At 43.3% G+C, this 19,184-nt stretch overlaps 1 protein-coding gene across 1 annotated transcript in view; it reads right to left on the reverse strand.

The window, feature by feature from the left end:
• Positions 1–19,184, reverse strand: part of CSMD2 (CUB and Sushi multiple domains 2) — a gene marked incomplete at its 3' end in the record, with an annotated part of 670,449 nt that overhangs the window by 38,257 nt on the left and 613,008 nt on the right. Inside the window, 6 exon segments of the mRNA XM_017884421.1 lie at positions 1,871–2,059; positions 3,428–3,601; positions 10,537–10,710; positions 12,310–12,483; positions 14,479–14,673; positions 15,437–15,622. Of these exon segments, the coding sequence (XP_017739910.1) occupies positions 1,871–2,059; positions 3,428–3,601; positions 10,537–10,710; positions 12,310–12,483; positions 14,479–14,673; positions 15,437–15,622 (1,092 nt within the window).

Consider the following 19,184-nt stretch of genomic DNA (forward strand, 5'->3'; position numbering starts at 1 on the left):
ATTTTATTGGGATATTTGCTTTATTGCAGTGGTCTGGGACTGAACCTGCAATATCTCCAATGTATGCCTGTATATTAATATATATAACTATTAGTTATATCAACAGCAACATTGAAAGGAGCTTGGAGTAAGCTGATTCCAGCCCTCATGCATGACTTTGATGGGTTCAAGACTTCAATGGAGGAGCTCACTCCTCCCCTGAAGCAGCAACAAGAGAACTAGAATGAGAGCAGCAAGAGAAACAGAGTTAGAAGAGGAGCCTGAATATGTGACTGAATTAACTTCAGAGAAAACAAGCATTGGGACAAAAAGTTAATATGGACATGGTCACTTTATTATGATAAAAGTTGCATTTTACCAGAAGAAAAAACAATTTGAGCCCACTAGGCGCTCTTAATCTCAGCTGGCACCACCGTACACAGATGGTGTCCATTTCTGACCCCAAACAATTTGCTGGTCATAAATGGGATTGGATGGCCAGGCCAGAGTTCTCAAGCAAGGAAACGACAAGCAGTGAGCAGCTATACTAGGCTCCTGTTAGACCTACAGGCATTAGGGCATAAAAAATGCAGTCGCCCAGACTGGAGGGCCTACAAAATGTATATAATCTGCCAAAGGTAGGTGGACTCTGCTGAATGGCCTTAACTGCATATCTAGTACTCCCTCTTGAGTGCATCTTCACCTCTCTGCTTCTTGGAAGATGGGGGAGAGAGAAATCTGTGTGGATTCACCTTTAGGAACCAGAGGGGAGAGCAGGAAACCAAGGGGTTGTCTTCTCATAAGGACGTGTAAGGCCAGGGACCAGATGTCAGGTGATATGGTTTGGCTGTGTCCCCACCCAAACCACATCTTGAATTATAGTTCCCATAACCTCCTCGTGTTGTGGGAGAGACCCAGTGGGAGGTAATTGAATCATGGGGGCAGTTACCTTCATGCTGTTCGTGATAGTGAGTGAGTTCTCACAAGATCTGATGGTTTTATAAGGGGCTTTTCCCCAGCTTTGTCCATTCTTTTCTCTCCTGCCACCATGTGAAGAAGAACATGTTTGCTTCTCCTTCCACCATGATTGTAAGTTTCCTGGCCTGTGGAACTGTGAGTCAATTAAACTTCTTTCCTTTATAAATTACCCAGTCTTGGGCAGTTCTTTATAGCAGTGGGAGAACAGACTAATACATCAGGATTCTGAGCACCTCCCCAACCCCTTTGAAAAAACATGCTGTTCTCATATCTTTTCCTAACAATAATTAATGTGGTCATGGTTTATTGAGTAGCTACTATGTACCAGATACTATCCTGGCACTTTTCATAGATTTTTTTCTTTAATCCTCTAATAACTCTATGGAATAGGTACTGGCATAATTTTTATAGATAAAGAAACTGAGGTTCTGAGAGGTTAGTGAACTTTTCCCCAAACCATACTACTTGTTCAGTAGCAAAGCCAGAATTCCAGTCCAAGTTGGTCTGCCTCCAGAGTCTGGGACTTTTCTCCTTCAGTCCTTTAAAGGGAAGGGGTTCATGTGCTGTCTTTCTGTAAGGGCAAGGAAGGGGTAAAGCTGGGAGACGGTGTCCCGCTAGGCAGCCAGTTCTGAGAAAAGGGAACTCTGTAAGCTGAAGAGGGTGGTAACTCTAGAGAGGAAAGGGACCAGGCCTCTAGCTAGGAAAGTGAGAACACAAAAATTGGTATGGCAAGTCACCCAACATGGGCTCAAGAAGGAATCTGAAATCCCAGGAATAGCCAGAGTGACTGTCACCGTAAGGCAACACATACATGTGCGCACACACACACACACACGCACATGCACAGAGGGCAGGACTGTTCTTTGACATGGGCCACCCCATCAGTCATTTTGAGCAGGTGACATCTACTTACAGAGACACTGGGGGCGGGGACGGTCCCATGTGCCATCTCCCTGGCAGCTGAGCACTGGGGTGCCCAGGACGTAGAAGCCGTGGTTGCACTGGTAAGACACAGTGGTGCCAAAGCTGAACCTGTGTGGGCCGCTGGCGTGGACCTGACGAACACTGTTTTCTTGGTGTCCAGGATCTGTACAGTTGATGACTGCAATTGAACAGAAGTCCAAACACGCATGGATTCCCAGTATAGCAAAATATTTAGAGCAAAACTAGGCAATGAAGCAGACCCTTTCTGAAGCGTGAGCTGGTCCTGAGGCTGCTGGACTTCTCCCCTCAGCTTGGTTACCTGGTCAGAAGAGTCATCCTTCCATGTCCAGCGAGACATCACCTCCTTAGAGAACCCTTCCCACCTCTTCCCAGACTGATTACTCCCTTTCTGGTACTCCCTTGCACGACTTGCTATTGCTGACTTTACCAGCCTGTGCTGTGACTTGTTTGAACACGAGTCCCCTGAGGGCATGAATGTCTAGTCTCCATGTGTCTGATCCTAGCACAATGTGCCTCCCACAGCAAAGCTTGTCAATTGTAAAACTGATGCATTTGAACTGACTTGAACAGCATTGGGCTCTTTTGAAAATGGTTTTAATCACTTTTATGAGTATTTCAGGGACACATTAATATCCTGGGGGATATATTTGACTTTAAAATCTTAAAAGTGTTTCCAAAGCAGTTTAACTCAAAATCAGGATAAGATTTTAGAAAAATGACAATATTATTCATAACCCATGACTATACTTTTCTTTCTAAACATCTTCAAATCCATTATCTTACCTGAGTCTCAAACTCATCATATGAAGTGGGCAGGAAGGTATTTAAAAAAAATCTTTGATAAGCCTTTAAGGATTTTTACTTTTGATGAACCTCTCTGAGGCTTCACTGCTGTCAAAAGCCTCTAAAAATGTTAGAAGCTATTTCCTAAATACTGCAAATGGAGCCAGGACATTCTTTATTCTGTCTGCTTTTTGAGTCTTTGGCTTCCTCTCTGTGTATTTTCCCCAGCCCTCACCCCTTTATCTCAACTCTTAGGCTCTCCTTTTTAACCCTCTGCTTTTTCATCAAGAATGGGGATCTCTTAAGTGTGGTTCCAAGGGAGCCGCAGCAGCCATTTTGCAACCACAAGGAAAGACCAAGATATTGCTCCCGATCTCATGGAGCAGCATAGAAATAATAGTACTTCTAGATTTCCTGTTTATGTGAGAAAAATAAACCTCCGTTAAAAAGTAATGGGGCTTTATATGATAAGGATACATTATTTGTTCAATGAAAATGTACAGAAGAAGACCTGAAAGATAAAACGAAGTTTTGCTTTCCTTATATAATCCATGACGATGAAATTTTATGTGGCTCTATCTAAGGGTTGAGAAAGTCCTCATTTATGACCCTTCTCTGCTCCATCTTCCCTATCTGGGTCAGCATGATGCCAGAATGAATTCACTGGCTTCTTTTTCTGAGCTACAGAACCACATATGGCAGAGATGGTGGGGAGTGGAGTGGGCGAGAAAGGGTGACTCACTTCTGCAGGTGGGCAGCACGTCACTCCATTGCCCGCTGGCCAGGCATTGGGACCGAGCAGCCCCTTCAGCCATATACCCAGGGTTGCAAACAAACTTGACCACATCATTGAGGTTAAACTGGTTGCCCTGAGTGAGGCCGTTGACAGGGTTGCCTGGGTGTCCACAGGTAATTGCTGCAACCAAAACAGAAGATAGGTAAGCCCTCCTACTATTCCACATCCCTCAAAATTTATCCACCTCTCACCTGGCATCTCTTACGCACATCAGTGAAGTTCAGCCCTAAGTCTAACTTCACTCTCTTTTGCTGTAAAACCTTTATAAACTGAAATTGTCAGGGGAACATTCTGTCCTCCTTGAAGATATGTCTGTGGCTTGGACAACTTGAGATCAATCATTCTATGACTTCCCATAGGGTGTTAGACCTGGACTGTGGTTCTCTGTGGTCTGAGTGGTCAGTGCTATCTTATTTTCCTTGCCTCTGATGCCCTTGGCCCCCTAGATCCATTCTTAATTGCTGAGTATACTGATGGCCAACCATCAGCTGATTTAGGCCCATCCTCATTCCTGAGGCAATCTTGTAGAACCAGAGTGAATACTAACCAAGCCTGGTGCAGAGTTCAGTCACCCTGCTATACCAATGGCCCAGGTAAACTGGGGAAACAGAGCTGCTGTTTGGAGAGAACCCACTACCTCCCATTCCTTCCATGGGAAGGGAGTTCAGTCAGTGCACTTTGATCTGTGCAACTTGGGAAAAATGAGCTGGTATGTTTGACTCAGCATCCCTTATTCTTCTAGGGACCTAGTTATCTGCAGGGAGCAATGTTCTCGGCTGCTCTCAGCTGTTGAGGAGGCAGGTTATCCCCAACATTGCAGGGCTGCACGCCCCACTGCAGTGTTACCTCTGTGGGTGGATGAATCCATCTCATTCTGGGTTCATATAGCAGCCTCCATATGACTCTCGCATTCAGCTCCATTTTCCAACTTAGCCTTTATTAGTGAGCGACGTAATATTTGGGCCTCCACCTGCCACTCTGTTTTGTTTAACATTTTGCTTAGACATGAGCAGGGAAGAGAAGAGGGATGTGGTATTCGCAGGTCACCATGCTTATCCCCGTATCCCTCAGATTCCCCCTTCCTCCCAGTGGTACAGTTCGCTCCACTCGGCTGCACTGGCCTCTTGGAGGTTTCATGAATATACAAAGCAAGTTCCTGCCCCAGGGCCTTTGCACTTGCTCTCTTCTCTGCCTAGGACATTGTTCCAGCAGATATCCCTTAACTCAGATTCCTGCTCTGCAGCTCTTGGGTAACAGAGGCTCTGAGCATTCTAGAACATGGCATAGGACCAGAGGACCTGTTGACTGGGATGGAGTTTCTTTCTGGATAGAGCAGAGAAGTGGCCTTTGCTGCTAATGAGAGGGGAGAGGTGGAGGCAATTAGTGGAGGCAACTCTCTCAAGCAGCATGGCCATGTGACATATGGCCAAATGTTAGTTCACATTATTCTAGATGTTTCTGTGAAGGTATGTTTTAGAGGTGATAACATTTCAATCAGGAGGCTTTGAGTGAAATAGATTATGAGGACCTCCATAATGTGGGTGGGCCTCATCCAAGCAGTTGAAGGCCTCAAGAGAAAAGGCAGCCTGCCATCCCTGGAAGAGGGAATTCGGCTAGCAGCCTGCCTTCAGACTTGAACTGTGATTCTTTCCAGGGTCTCCAGCCTGCCAGCCTATGCTGGTGATTTTGGACTTTCCAGCCTCCACAACTGTGTGAGCCAATTCCTTAAAATAAATCACACTCTCTCTCTAGACACACCTCCTATTGGTTTTGTTTCTCTGGAGGACCCTGAACTAATACAGGCTGCCATGAGCAGAAGAATAAGGCATCATTAGGAAGAAAGTAGAGGTCCTGATGAGGCTTGAGCACTTAATAGGCTTTTGAGCACATTTCAGGACAATTTGACCTAGTTTCTTAAGGGCAGAGATGATGCATGACACATTCAATTCATGTTAATCCTCAACACCTAACACAGGGTCTGGCACGTAGTAGATGCTAAGAAAATCTTTATTGAATATGGTCTTAGAAGCTGAAGGAAACAGAAAGGAAAGGTCCATGGTAACACAGGAGAGGATTAAGAATAGACTAAGCTCTGCTGGGCGCGGTGGCTCATGCCTGTAATCCCAGCACTTTGGGAGGCCGAGGCAGGCAGATCACGAGGTCAGGAGATTGAGACCATCCTGGCTAACACGGTGAAACCCCGTCTCTACTAAAAATACAAAAAATTAGCCGGGCGTGGGGGTGAGCACCTATAGTTCCAGTTACTCGGGAGGCTGAGGCAGGAAAATGGCATGAACCCGGGATGCAGAGGTTGCAGTGAGCCGAGATAGTGCTGCTGCACTCCAGGCTGGGCGACAGAGCAAGACTCTGTCTCAAAAACAAAACAAAACAAAACAAAACAAAACAAAAAAGAAAGAATAGACTAAGTTCAGTAAGCGGGGCAGGAGGGGAGAAGATTCAGAGACTGATGGAGGGATTAGCTGTGGGCTGGGAGAGAGACTCTTCTACTAAGGTGAGAGAGAAGGGGCAAGGATGGATGTATACACACAGTAGATGTGTGGGTGGGGAAGCTAAAAGTAGGAGAAGCTATTGTCTGATGGCTTCTATCATCTCTGCAGAATAGAAAGTGATATTATATGATTAGCTAGTAATTGTTGGGGCTTGCAGTCACTGTCTCACTTAATCCGCACAACCCTATGAGGTAGGCACCACCATTATACCCACAGAAAACAGAATTTCAGAGGACTCAAGAGATTTGTTCAAGGGTCACAGTTTCTAAATGGCTCATCTGAGTTTTGAACCCCGCTTCTCTGGTTCCAGGCCATCTTAACTATTTAACTTAGTTATTTGCTGAGAATGTAGGTAGGGGGTGGAATATAGGTCTTCAGAAAGGGGGCAGAATTGTGAAACAGCTGTGTGGAGAAAAGGACAAGGGAGCTGACTGAGGAAATGAAGAGAACAGCTGGAAAGTTTTGAGAGTCTGGTTGACACTGGAAACCTTGACTTTATAGGTACTGGCAGCTAACACAGTGCCTAGCGCAGAATAAACACTTACAAATATTTGTTCTTTTATTCTTGCTTTCCTCCTTCAGATAATTCCCAAACCTCTGTGCTCCAAGAGAGAATGGGGCTTAGTGCAAGAGATCCTGGATTCTGTGACGTGATGGTGGCAGCATTACTACCACCACTATCATCATCATCATCATCATCATCATCATCATCATCATCATCATCATCGTCACACAACAGCAGCAGCAGCAGCAGCAGCAACTGCTGCTTAACATCTGGATCAGGCACCGGTCTAACTATCTTATGTGTATTAATTTATTTAATGCTCCCAGTAGTCTTTGAGGTGCCTGCTTTTTACAGGTGACAAGACTGAGACCTAGTGAGGTACACCGACCTACCTAGCATTACATAGCCACAGGAGAGCCGGTGGTAGAGCTGAGATGTAAACCTAGGCAATCTGGGTCCACACCTGAGTGCCTAACTACTTCACTCACTGCCTTTGAATATGGTCCAATCTAACATTCAATGTCTTTAGGCCAGGCAGACATTTTCCATCCAGACCCCGACAGTCTATTATTTATTACCTAAATCTCTCTGTATACATTGTACACCAATTTGCTGAGGGCATCTGCATGTTCTTCTTCTGGGTGAAACTAAATATGTTTTATTTAGACACATCTGAAAGAGTGACTGAATATAGATGGATCTTTATTTTTTATATTATTTATTTATTTATTTTTGAGACGGAGTCTTGCTCTGTTGCCCAGGCTGGAGTGCAGTGGCGCTATCTCGGCTCACTGCAAGCTCCGCCTCCTGGGTTCATGCCATTCTGCTGCCTCAGCCTCTCAAGCAGCTGGGACTACAGGTGCCTACCACCACGCCCAGCTAATTTTTTTGTATTTTTTTTAATAGAGACGGGGTTTCACTGTGTTAGCCAGGATGGTCTCGATCTCCTGACCTTGTGATCTGCCCACGTTGGTCTCCCAAAGTACTGGGATTACAGGCGTAAGCCACTGCGCCTGGCCTATTTTTTTATTATTTTTGAGATGGGGTCTCATTATGTTGCCCAGGCTTGTTTCAAATTACCGGGCTCAACTGATCCTCCAACCTCAGCCTCCTGAATAGCTGGGACCACAAGCACAAGCTACGACATCTGGCTTGGGTCTTGCTTTCTGTAAACCTTAAGAAGTTATTAAGACTAATTTCATGCACTGTTTTTTGAGAAGTTCTCATTATTTTATGGCCCTATCCCATATATAAAAAGCCAAAAGAAGAAGAATTAAAATTAAAACCTGCCTTACAAAATTAAGAAGGAAAACTGGTGGTTTACAGTAAGGCTCACTTTAGGGAAATTCAAAAAGTGAAGAATTTTCCAAATTACTTCCAGGGAGCTGAGCATAACGATGGTTGCCTAAATCAAAAAAATGCAGATTAACCAGAAGAACAAATAATAGAAAACCCAGGCCTGCAGCCTAACTAGAAGCCAGAGAGTGCTACAAACTTTAAATTACGTGTAAGTAGAGAAATACACACTAAGCCCAGGCAGAGTTACTTCTCATGGTTCTGTCGCAAGCTTTTGTGGAGAGCAAGACTGGATGAGAAAGAGAAGAGAGGAGCAGGTGAAGGGCTTAACGCTGATCTAAAATCACCTCCAGAAGGAGAAAGTCCATCTCATGTATGAATATATAGAAAACAAATCTTTGTATGTCAATGTATAACCACAGAAAAGGGACATAAAAGTGTGTGTGATTCTCCCCCATTGCTTCTGGAAGAAAAGAAAGTGACATCCTCTGAGTGATAAAGGGAATAAGAAGCAATGATGGGAAAACCCGGGGTTCTGCAAGACAAAAGAAAAACACTCAAACAAAAAGGAAGGACACATAACCTCTTCCTTACCACACACAAAGCCTTATATTAAAACAAACAAACAAACAAAAAAAGGCAAATATCCAAGAGAATCAAAATGAGATAAAGAAGTAAAAATGATCAGAGAGAAAGACTTTGTAACACTGACAGAAGAGGGTACTACTAAACCACACTAAAGCCATAAAATGCATAGAAAACATCAACCTAAATGTAGAGGAAGCTACTTTAAGAAACAAATAGGAAAGAATTCAAGCATTTCATCTGATGAAAACCTCCTCACCAAAAACAAAACATGTGAAGCATAAGAAAACTGTAGCAGCATTCTAAACTGAACTAACTATTCTCAAATAAGCATCTGGAGATATTTTAAAACACTATGAAAATCAGAAAATCAAAACTAACAAGCACAAATGGACAAACAGTGGAAGAAAATAAAAGATAACTGATGGTATGCTTTAAACAGATAGAAGAAAAAGACAAAACCATCTGAGAAATGAAGACTAAATTATAAGAGGTCCAAGAAAGAATATTCTCAAATGATAATTTAATCAGAGTTACTGAAGAAAGTCGGGCAAAAACCAAGGGAATTAAAATGAGATAAAGAGGTGAAAATAATGAGAGAGAGGCTGAGAGAGAAGATAGGCAAAGAAGATTCAACATACACATAATCAGAGCTGATGAAGAAGAAAGAAAAACAGTGGGAAACAAAGCAATATCAGTGTTTAAAACCATAATCCAAGAAAAGTCTTTGGAAATAAAGAAAGACCTGAATCTATATAGTCAAAGACCCACAGAATACCTGGGGAAATTGTCTTGGAATAATTAACTCTGAAGCATGTCCTAGGAAAAATATTAGACTTTAGGATATAGGGAAAAATAATCAGGAACCTCAAAAAATCACCAAATAACCCACAAGAAAAGTAGAATCAAACTAATATTATAATTCCAAAAGTCAAATACATAGAAACAGAGAGTAGAATGGTGGTTACCAGGGGTGGAGAAGTGGGGAAAATGGGAGATGGCAAAATTAAGACCAAACATGTCAGTCATATTAATATATGTGAATGACTTTAAGTAACCAACTAAAAGAAAAAGATGGTTAAGTTAGCTCATAAGGCAATTTATGCTGCATACAAGAATCACACCTAAGAGAATCAGAAGGCTAAAATAAATGGTCAAAAGTGTATCAGGCAAAGGAATTAAAGCAGGGATTGTAAGCCTAATATCAAGCAAAGTACAATTCAAGCTAAAAAATATTAAAAGTGACAAAAAAGTCATCTTTAAAGGCTAAAAACCACAATGTGCAATGGAGATACTAGTTATGAGTATCTATGCACCAAATAACACAGCAACCATCTTTATAGGACAGAAACTACAGGAAGTGCAAGGAAAAATAGAAACACACTAATAATATAAAACTTTAAGCACATCTCTCAGAATGAAACAGATTGAGTAGGTGAAAAGTAAGAATGTAGAGGACATAGACAACATAATCAATCAGATATATCTCATGAATATATAAATAAAACAGGACATCTTAATATCCTTTCTTCTCAAGTGCACATTGGACATTCATAACAATTGACCAACTATTAGGTTAGTAAGCTTTCACAAAGAAAGCTTCAGTAAATTCTGTGAGGTAGAAATATTATATACAATGCAATAACATTAGAAATGAATAACATAATGAAAACAAAAAGGGCCTTCCACCTAGAAACAAATCCTTCTATTAAAAATTTTCTATGTAAAAGGGGAAATCAATACCAAAATTATAGAATTTCTAATAAATGATAAACATTTATTATTAGACTCTATAGGATACAATGAAAGCAGTGATGAGAGAAAATTTCATAATCTTAAGCACTTATAGCAATAAAACTCAATAGAAATGAAAGAATGAAACTAAATGAATTAAATTCCCACTCAAAAGCTAGAAAATGAACAAAAATGTAAAACCAAAAGAAATCACAAGGAAGGAAATGATAAAGGTGAAAACAGTGATTAATCACGCAAAGAATGGAAAACATTAGATCAACAATGATTTCAGTTTTGAAAAAAAAGTTAGCAATAATATATATATATATATTAAAAAACCCTCTAGCTAATCTAATTAAGAGAGAGGGAGAAAGTCCATGTTGAATCTGAGCCCCGTGACTAGGGAGAGTGGATGACATACTTACGCACACAGAAAGGGGTCTTGCCCGACCAGTGATGATCCTGCTGGCAGATGCGCACAGACATGCCGATCAGGCGGAAGCCAGCATTGCACTGGTACACCACACTGCCCCGGTAGCTGTAGTTCTCCCCATTGATGTGTCCGTTGACGATGGGCTCAGGAGTCCCACAGTGTCCAGCTTTGGTGAGGGATGGGGAAGAGAGTACATCAAAGAGAAGCTTATAGAAAATGAAGTGAAGCTTGGTCTGGGTGGCGAGAGACAGGGAGGGTGGGGAAAGGACCAAGTATCCCATAACTCATCACTTTTCCCACCTCTCCCTGAGAGTAGCAATCTAGGGGTGACTTCAGGAACCCTCAACATGACAAAAATAGTGTTGAGGACTTGACACCCCAAATCCCAAGGTTGTATCCCAAATGGCCACTCACTTCTGAGCTTCAGTTTCTGTGTCTACACAGGTGTGTGCAAAATGATCACTGTTACCTCCCTGCCCCAGGATCATCCCCTCTTTTCTTACTAACCAGATACAAAACAGCCTTCTGTAAAAAACAAACAACCCCCCTCCAAAAACCCAAACTCAAGAGCATCTTTTTTTTTTGTTGTTTCTTTTTGAGACAGGGTCTTACTCTGTCTCCTAGGCTAGAGTGCAGTGGCTCGATCTTGGCTCACTGCAACCTCCACCTCCTAGGTTCAAGGGATTCTCCTGCCTTAGCCTCCCGAGTAGCTGGGACTACAGGCATGCACCACCACACCTAGCAGTTTTTGTATTTTTAGTAGAAACGGGGTTTCACCGTGATGGCCAGGATGGTCTCAAACTCCTGGCCTCAAGTGATCCACCCGCCTCGGTCTTCCAAAGTGCTGGGATTAAAGACATGAGCCACCACACCCAGCCCAGGCATCTTGTTTTTCACTGAGCATCTACTGCATGGAGGGCACCATTGTCTACATTAAGGCAATCAAAACCCGGCTGTGTTGAAACAACTATGTACAAACAGATGGTTTGGCTAAATTCATCTTTCTTTCCTTCTCCTTGAGTAGCACCTAGATGAGTTCTTTTTATTATATGGGATTTGGGTACAGTATATTTCTGGCATTTCTGCCAGCTTCCTTTGGCTCTCTGTGGAAATAACCTGTGACTGTGTCCTTAATGGGCCTGGGACAGTGGCAAGACTGCACTGTTCACCCGAGGACAGACCATCCAATCTATCCTATTAGGTTTCTGTGGCTGGGGCCCTCTTTTAGACTCTAGGGGTCCAAGAAAGGTGTGAGAGGAGACAGAACCATAGAACCATGGAGTGGATTAGCCATGGAGGAAATGATAACTTTGTCCTTTGGAAGCCAGGTTGTTTTATGTTTCTGTCATTTGCTTAGTATATATGTATAGATCTATATGTTGTGTGTAAAATTTGCTAATAGATAATATAAAAGGTATTTTAGGTGTGTTACAGGAATATGTCTGCAAGTTTTCAAAAAATGGAGACTGAGGCTTCACTCATTATTCAAAGGCCAATGGGAAGGAATTGTCTTTCTAACCAGAATGAGAACCCCTCAAAGGTTTGTCTCTTTAGATCTGAAGTTCTTCTCATTCTTTTGGGTGGCCCGGGATAAGCTATTCCAGGGTTTTAGTCATGCCTAATGCCCAATAGTTGGTGTTTGCATTAAGCATCTTACGTCAGTAGGTGAAATAATACTGTTCAAAGACTGGATCCCAGCTTTGGAAAGATCTAATCTATCTCGTGGAGAAAAACTGGGCAGAATAGGCCTGGAGAGGTCACTTACCAAGGCAGCGGACTTCAGAGCCACTCCAGAGCCCGTTGGCCATGCACTCACGCACCCTGGAGCCCACCAGTGTGTATCCGGAATTGCAGGAGAAGATGGCTGTTGCCCCATAGACAGACAGTGTTCCGATGCGGTGGCCATTGGGGGGAACGGGGAGCTCTCCACAGGAGATGACTAAAAGGATCACAAGATGCTCAGTAAGCCAGCCCCAAGAGGAGGGACATGGCTGCTTCCGCTTAGCAAGAACTGTGATGAAAATAGGACCTGTTCAACCTTACTCTGCTGGAATTTCTGACCAGAATATGGGTTGTGGTGCTGACTTGTGTGATGTGGCACCTCAACTGGAGGTGTCTCCAGAAGACCCCGAAGGTTGTTTAAAATGCCTGGTTCCACTGCAGGTGCCTGACTCACCAGCTTTGGACACAGGGCCCTGGCCTGTGTATTTTTTTAATCCTCCTCAGATGGCTGAGATTAGGTTAGGAAGAGATGGTGATTCTGTGGTATGCTCCTTAGTGCCTTGGCCAGACACTGCTAACCAATTTCCTTGCCCTTCTTTTCTGAGCCCAGCAGCAGCCTCACACTCTTTGTCAACAGAGCACTGCTGAGAGCCTCTGGCTGAGGTATGAGGTAAGGCCTAATTGCCAAGGCTGCACTGAAATGTGAGTGGCTGCATTGTAGTGAGGCTGTCAAACGTTTGGGACTACTCTGCCACACATGCGGTTACATCCCACTGTGCGGTCTGCACCACAGTGTGTAAAGACAACAGTGTCTTGAATCACAGACATTGGCTTTTTTTTTTTTTTTTTTTTTTTTTGAGACGGAGTCTTGTACTGTAGTCCAGGTTGGAGTGCAGTGGCACAGTCTCAGCTCCCTGCAACCTCTGCCTCCTAGGTTCAAACAATTCTTTTGCCTCAGCCTCCCAAGTAGCTGGGGTTACAGGTGGGCACTACCATGCTGGCTAATTTTTTTTTTCTTTTCTTAGTAGAGACAGGGTTTCACCATGTCAGCCAGGCTGGTCTCAAACTCCTGACCTCAAGTGATCCACCCACTTCAGCCTCTCAAATGCTGGCATCTATGTCGAACCTGGATCACAGGCATTGGAAGATACCATTCCTCCTCCCTCCCAGTCTCAAACTCCCACTTCTCACTGACCACTTCCTTCTACCTCTTTATAATCATTTGCTTCCTCTATGACATCCACATTGGTCACATAAATATTATGAGCATGTCCCTGTTGCAGTGCATGCTGCGGTGAGCCACTCAGAGCCCCTTTTAGGACTGAGGGACTTATTTCCCCAGCTGCTGGCAAACAACCCTTGGCTGGCAGCCCTTTTCAGATTGCTGTGGTTGAAGAGTCCACCCACCTAGGAAGGTCATGTCCCTTTCCTAGGCCAGCCTGCATCCAGTGGTTGGTCAGTGTGGCAGTATAACAGTTCCCTTGCTCCAACTTGTGACAATTCTGAGGGGTCATCCCAGCTGCAGAGCTCCCTGCGGGGTGAGCTGAGGCTTTCACGGATACTGCATCAGAGCTCAATTCTCCTTCTGCCCAGTCTTGCTTCCTTCCCTCCTTTCCTTTCCCTTCTGTAGGTGGTGTTCTCAAGAGCACCCCCTAATAAGCCTGTCTCAGAGTGTCTTCCCATAGATTCTGACCTTTGAAACTGCATTAAAGAACCGAAGAAAAACAACTGACAATGGAGAAGGCAGGCAGGCTTAGGTGACCAGTCTCCTGTGCTACCCTCATTCCTCCTATGTACACTCCCGTTTCAGGTCTTATCACACCACATTATCATTGCTTCTTTATGTGTCTGCCTCTCCGGTAGACTATAAAGTCCGTGTGGGCAGAAACCAAAACCTTTTACCTTCATACCTCTACAGTGTCTGGCGTATAGTAAGAGCCTAATGAATATTAAAGAAATGAATTAGTGGATGCACATTTGGAGAAAGGCAGCTTTTGATAAGATGAGAAGATGCTAAGAAATACTTCCATAAAGGAGTAAAGGAGTAGGCATTTTCCCAGCTCCTGATTCTACTAGATGAGAGTCTAAAAAGCAGTACACTGCAATCCCTGGTGATACCCCCTTTTCCCCCACCCCAGTTCACCCCATGCATGGGACAGCTTAGGTAGGAGGGACTCTGCAAAACTTGCCCACCCTCCCTTCCTGGGCTTACTTTGGCAGGTGGGCGTAGAGTCCCCAAGACTCCATTTGCCATTGGCCTGACAGCGGATGACCCTTTGGCCAGTATAGTAGTAGCCAGGGTCACAGATGAGCATCAGCTGGGCCTGGAACTGATACTGTGTCTCAAAGATAAGCCTCCATCGGCCATGCTCCACGCTGATGCTACTGACATCAGGACAGGTCACAGCTGGGGGAAATGAGGAACAGAGAGGAGGATTAATTACTTGATTAATTGTGGAAGACCTTGCAAGACCCCAGATCTAGGGACTTGGAGACCTTAATGCAATACTGAAGAATCCAGGAATCTTCAGTTCTCAGGCAGGTTTGGTAAATGAACAGAGTGGGTTGGGTGGGGGATGTGGCTAACTGGGAAATACAGTTCTGCCAAAAAATTAAAAATTAAAAAAGGGAAATAGTACTCGGTCGAGTTACATTTGGTTAGATTTTCCTTTTTCAAGAGAAGACAGAAATCTGGATTTTAATGAAAATTTCTTGATTTTAAAAGATCGTGGAGTAATTCAAAATTTGTTATAAAGCACTGTGTAGGCCAAAAAACAAAACAAAACAAAAACCTCTGTCTTTGGACTAGACATAGCTGAAGAGGTTACCATTTTGTGATCTGACCTAAAAGTTGTTGTTTTAGAGCTTTGGAATCAAGGGACATTCATGCAAACTTTCTGACAGGTTTTCCATCTAAAAGGGAGTGGACCAGGCCATTCCTAAGTTCCATGGTGGTTTGTGGAAACATCTTAGGACACAATGGTCATCAATGCTGAGAGCAGTTTCAGCACCTGCTTCCTTTTCTGAAATCCCCCAACTTCCATTTCTATGTTTCTTTTTTTTTTTCTTTTTTTCCTCATTACTGTGCTTTTAGCTCACTTCCTGTAGGAATCTTTCCAGCTGCCCACCTAGCCCTTCCTTACACCCGCCTCCATTGCCCAAGGACTCACGGACACACTGTGGGGGGACGTTGTGGTTGCTCCATAGGCCTGTGTCCAGACACTCTGCAGCGGCCTCAGCGCCTGCCTGGAGGTGGTAGCCTTCACTGCAGCTGTACACGGCTTTGGTTCCCACTGTGTACTCCTTGCCAAACACCATTCCATTCTTGGGGGCCTCAGGAAGCCCACAGGAAAGAGCTAGCAAAAGGAAAACAATGTCATGAGCATTTCTGGTTTAAGATGGTATTCTGAGAAACTATTTTTATCCTTCCTCCCCTCTCAAGGTCCCAATAAAACTGGAGTAAAACTAATAAAAGGTAAAGTCTCATAATAAAAAAGAAAATGGGAGGATCATCATCAGAGGAGTGGTTTTTGTTGTTGTTGTTGTTGTTTTGTTTGTTTGTTTGGAAGAAGGAATAAAGATAGAAGTGCAAAGAAGTTGTAGCTCAAAATATATGGGAGGAAGCCTCAGGGTGAAACCAGTTCTCTGCCATCTGTTCCCACAAACACGGTGTAGAGACATTCAAGTATTTACTCTCCAAACAAAAGAGAGAATTTTCTTTTCCACGGAAGGGGAACTCTCTTAGAATGAATTAGGGCTGCTATGGTGGGAGTTGGCATCCCCGAGAAAAGCTCTTTTAATTCTAGGATTTATGGTCTCTTGGCCTGAGGGCTGCCCCATTGCCTACTCAGGTCTGCCACATACTCAACTTCTCATTGATAGGAGAGACTTAGTGGACCAAGATATCTGTATATAAAAACAACAAAGGTAATCCACATCTCATATCTGAAAAAATCAACCTGGCCCTTACTTTTAAAATACAATCAAGGATCATATATATGAAGAAAATCAGCAGTGTGAACAAGACAAACCAAGATAAGGTTTAAAAAATAAACGTCCCCTTAGGAAACAGAGTTAATTCAGGAAACAGAAGATATATAATCTTTAAACTTCTGATCAGTAGTATCCGGATAAAGTCAAGGTGACATGTGGTACTCATAAAATAAAATCAGTGTGCTCTGAAGGAAAAAACAAAATAAAACAAAACAAAAAAACAAGGAAAAGTTCTTTGAAATGAAAAATATGATTGCCCAAATAAGCATTAAAGGATTGGAGATTAAAAGTAAATTTCTCAGAATATATTAAAAAAAGAGACCAAAAATGAAATAAAAGGACTGAAAACACAGAAGATCAATCCTCAATATAGGAGGTCCAGCATCCAACTGTTCAGAGCTCCAAAAAGAGAGATCACAAATAGTGGAAGGGACGGAATTATCATAGATGAAAATTTCTCAGAGCTGAAGAGAGACACAAGTCTTCAGATGGAAAGGGAGCCAAAGGAATGCAAAAATAATCACTTGTAGATTCACCATCATGGAATTTTGTGTATCTAAGAAGTCCAGAGACACACAGGCATTCCTCCAAGTTCCTAGAAAGAGGGGGAAAAAAGACATAACTGTGAAGGAATGAGAATCAAACTGGCATAAGACTTCCCATCAACAACACTGAGTGTTCAAAGATAACGGAACAAAGCTTTAAACTTCTGAAGAAAATGATTTGCAAACTAGAATTTTACCTAGTCAACTGACCAAGCATGTGTGAGGGCAAAAAGATAGACACTTTCAGACATGTAAAGTCTCAGAAAGTGTGCCCCTCATGAACCTTTTCTGAAGAATTTACTTAAGGATATACCCCATGAAAAAGAGGGTGAAAACCAAGAAAGGACAAGATATGGGATATAAAAAATGACAGAACTAACTTAGGAATACAAAGAAAAGGAATCTCAAAGGGGCAACTCAGGGGAGAAATGTCTGCAGCAACATGGCCAGGGTTATTATTTTATAAGGAGTAGGGTCGACATTATGTTTATAGGAGGAATAGGAATTACTTTGGCAAGAGTAGACTGTTTGGTCTTTGAAAGAAAGTAATACTTATAAATCATCCTTGCCCTTTGATAGCTCAGGGGGTATTACAGATGGAAAGATTAATCTGCCAAAGTACCCACTACCGCCTCCATCCACTATCCCCTCTGACAACTAGTCTAGAGCTCAGAACTTTTTTGCTCAGAGCCAGAATAAGCTTGGGCAGAGTCCCATTGAGATTGCCTAACAAGATGCTTGATGCTATAAGAATTTCCAGAACCAATAAGAGGCATCAGGCTGGAGCTCCATTATGAATGGGGGAGGGTAGACTGCTCAGAGGGAGAGAAGTTGGAATACCAAGATGGAAGAAGGGTCTAGGCGTGGGACTCTCCAGAAGAGGAGGATCAGGAACACAGAAGGAATGAGAAATGAGAGAGTGTTTAAACATAAGACTCTTAATGACTAAACAGAAAGGCTGTGAGCTCCTTCAGTGGAACTAGGTTAGCCAAGCTGTCATATCAGATCAACTACCTGCCCAGCTTCCTTGAATCCTTTGGGAAGAAATACTTGGATCTCCACTGGTGTCTTGTATGGAGAGTCAACGCAGGGAGGGCAGTGAAGGAAGTGGGCAGCAGCCACTTCTCATGGGCCCTGGCTTGGCCTTGCTCTTGTAGATAACTAAGGGGACAGAAGATAATACTCTAGCCTGAGATACTAAAAGCCTGTGTCTCATGATCTCCATGCCAGAATGCAGTCCCCCAAACCTGGTGGTAACGGGACACTTCCTGTGAGTAGGAGGGGAGGGGATACAATCACAAAGTATTTGAGGCTTGTGGTGGAATGAGATCTCTGAGGGAGAGAGACACGGAGTGAGAGAATGGGCTGGGGAAGGAGAGAGAAGGCATTAGGAGGCATAGAGTCTCTAAAGGAGGAGTGGAAAAAATCATGGGTTGGAAGCAGCAGTAGAGAAGTAGAAGAATGCCAGGCCCTTCCTGGCGCAGAATTCTGTGGGAAGTAGGAGGTGGGTGGAGGCGGATTAACACTCCACTTGAAAGGGCCACAGTATACGTGCTCTCAGAGGACAGCTATGGTCTCCATGGAGGGAGGAAGTGAAGACAGCCAGCTGGGTAGGGACAGAGCATGTATGCTTGCTGGCCATGGAACTAGGATTCCAGAGAACGCAGTGGGAGGCTCAGAGGAATGGCATCAGTGGGACATGTGGGGTGGAGTCGGGAGAAGACATGCACAGTAGTATGGGGATGGGTCAACTGAAGCCTGGGGGGAGGCCTAATTTTGGGTGGTGATGTAAAGTAACAGAAATGAGAGGCTTGGTATGTTCCAACTGGTGCTCTGGAAAAAAGACTTGTCCGTGTTAATGTAGTCAGAGATGCAGAGACCAAAGCCAAATGCCATTTGCCATTTGTGGACAGCCAGTTCACTGTGACCTTTGCTTAGGAGTAGATTATTAATAGCACATTGTTTTTGTTCTTTGAGGAAACACAGGCACAGACGAGAAGGTTGTGAGGATTAGAGATGAGAGATGTCATTAAAAAGTACTTCACCACTACTGGGAACCAAAGGAAAAATCAAGTAGCAATGCGATTTCCTGTTTTCATCTACGTAGTTGGCAATGTTTTCTTCTTTTTTTAAATGCAGTGCATAACATTGAGACTATGGGAGAAAAGATAGCTCTTACATGCTGCTATACATGAGGACAAACTTTCTGTGGGGGGCAGTCAGTATCGACAGCTGTCAATTGCATACACAATGATGCAACAATCTCATTTCTGGGAATTTGCTTTAAGGAAATATGTAATATTCATAAAGATGGAATTCTAAGTTTATAGTCACAAAGAATATAGAAATCCAAATGACCAACAACAGAACAATACTTAAA

The sequence above is a fragment of the Rhinopithecus bieti genome, unplaced genomic scaffold, assembly GCF_001698545.2.
Source record: "Rhinopithecus bieti isolate Rb0 unplaced genomic scaffold, ASM169854v2 scaffold_13029, whole genome shotgun sequence".
Classification (NCBI taxonomy): Eukaryota; Metazoa; Chordata; class Mammalia; order Primates; family Cercopithecidae; genus Rhinopithecus; species Rhinopithecus bieti.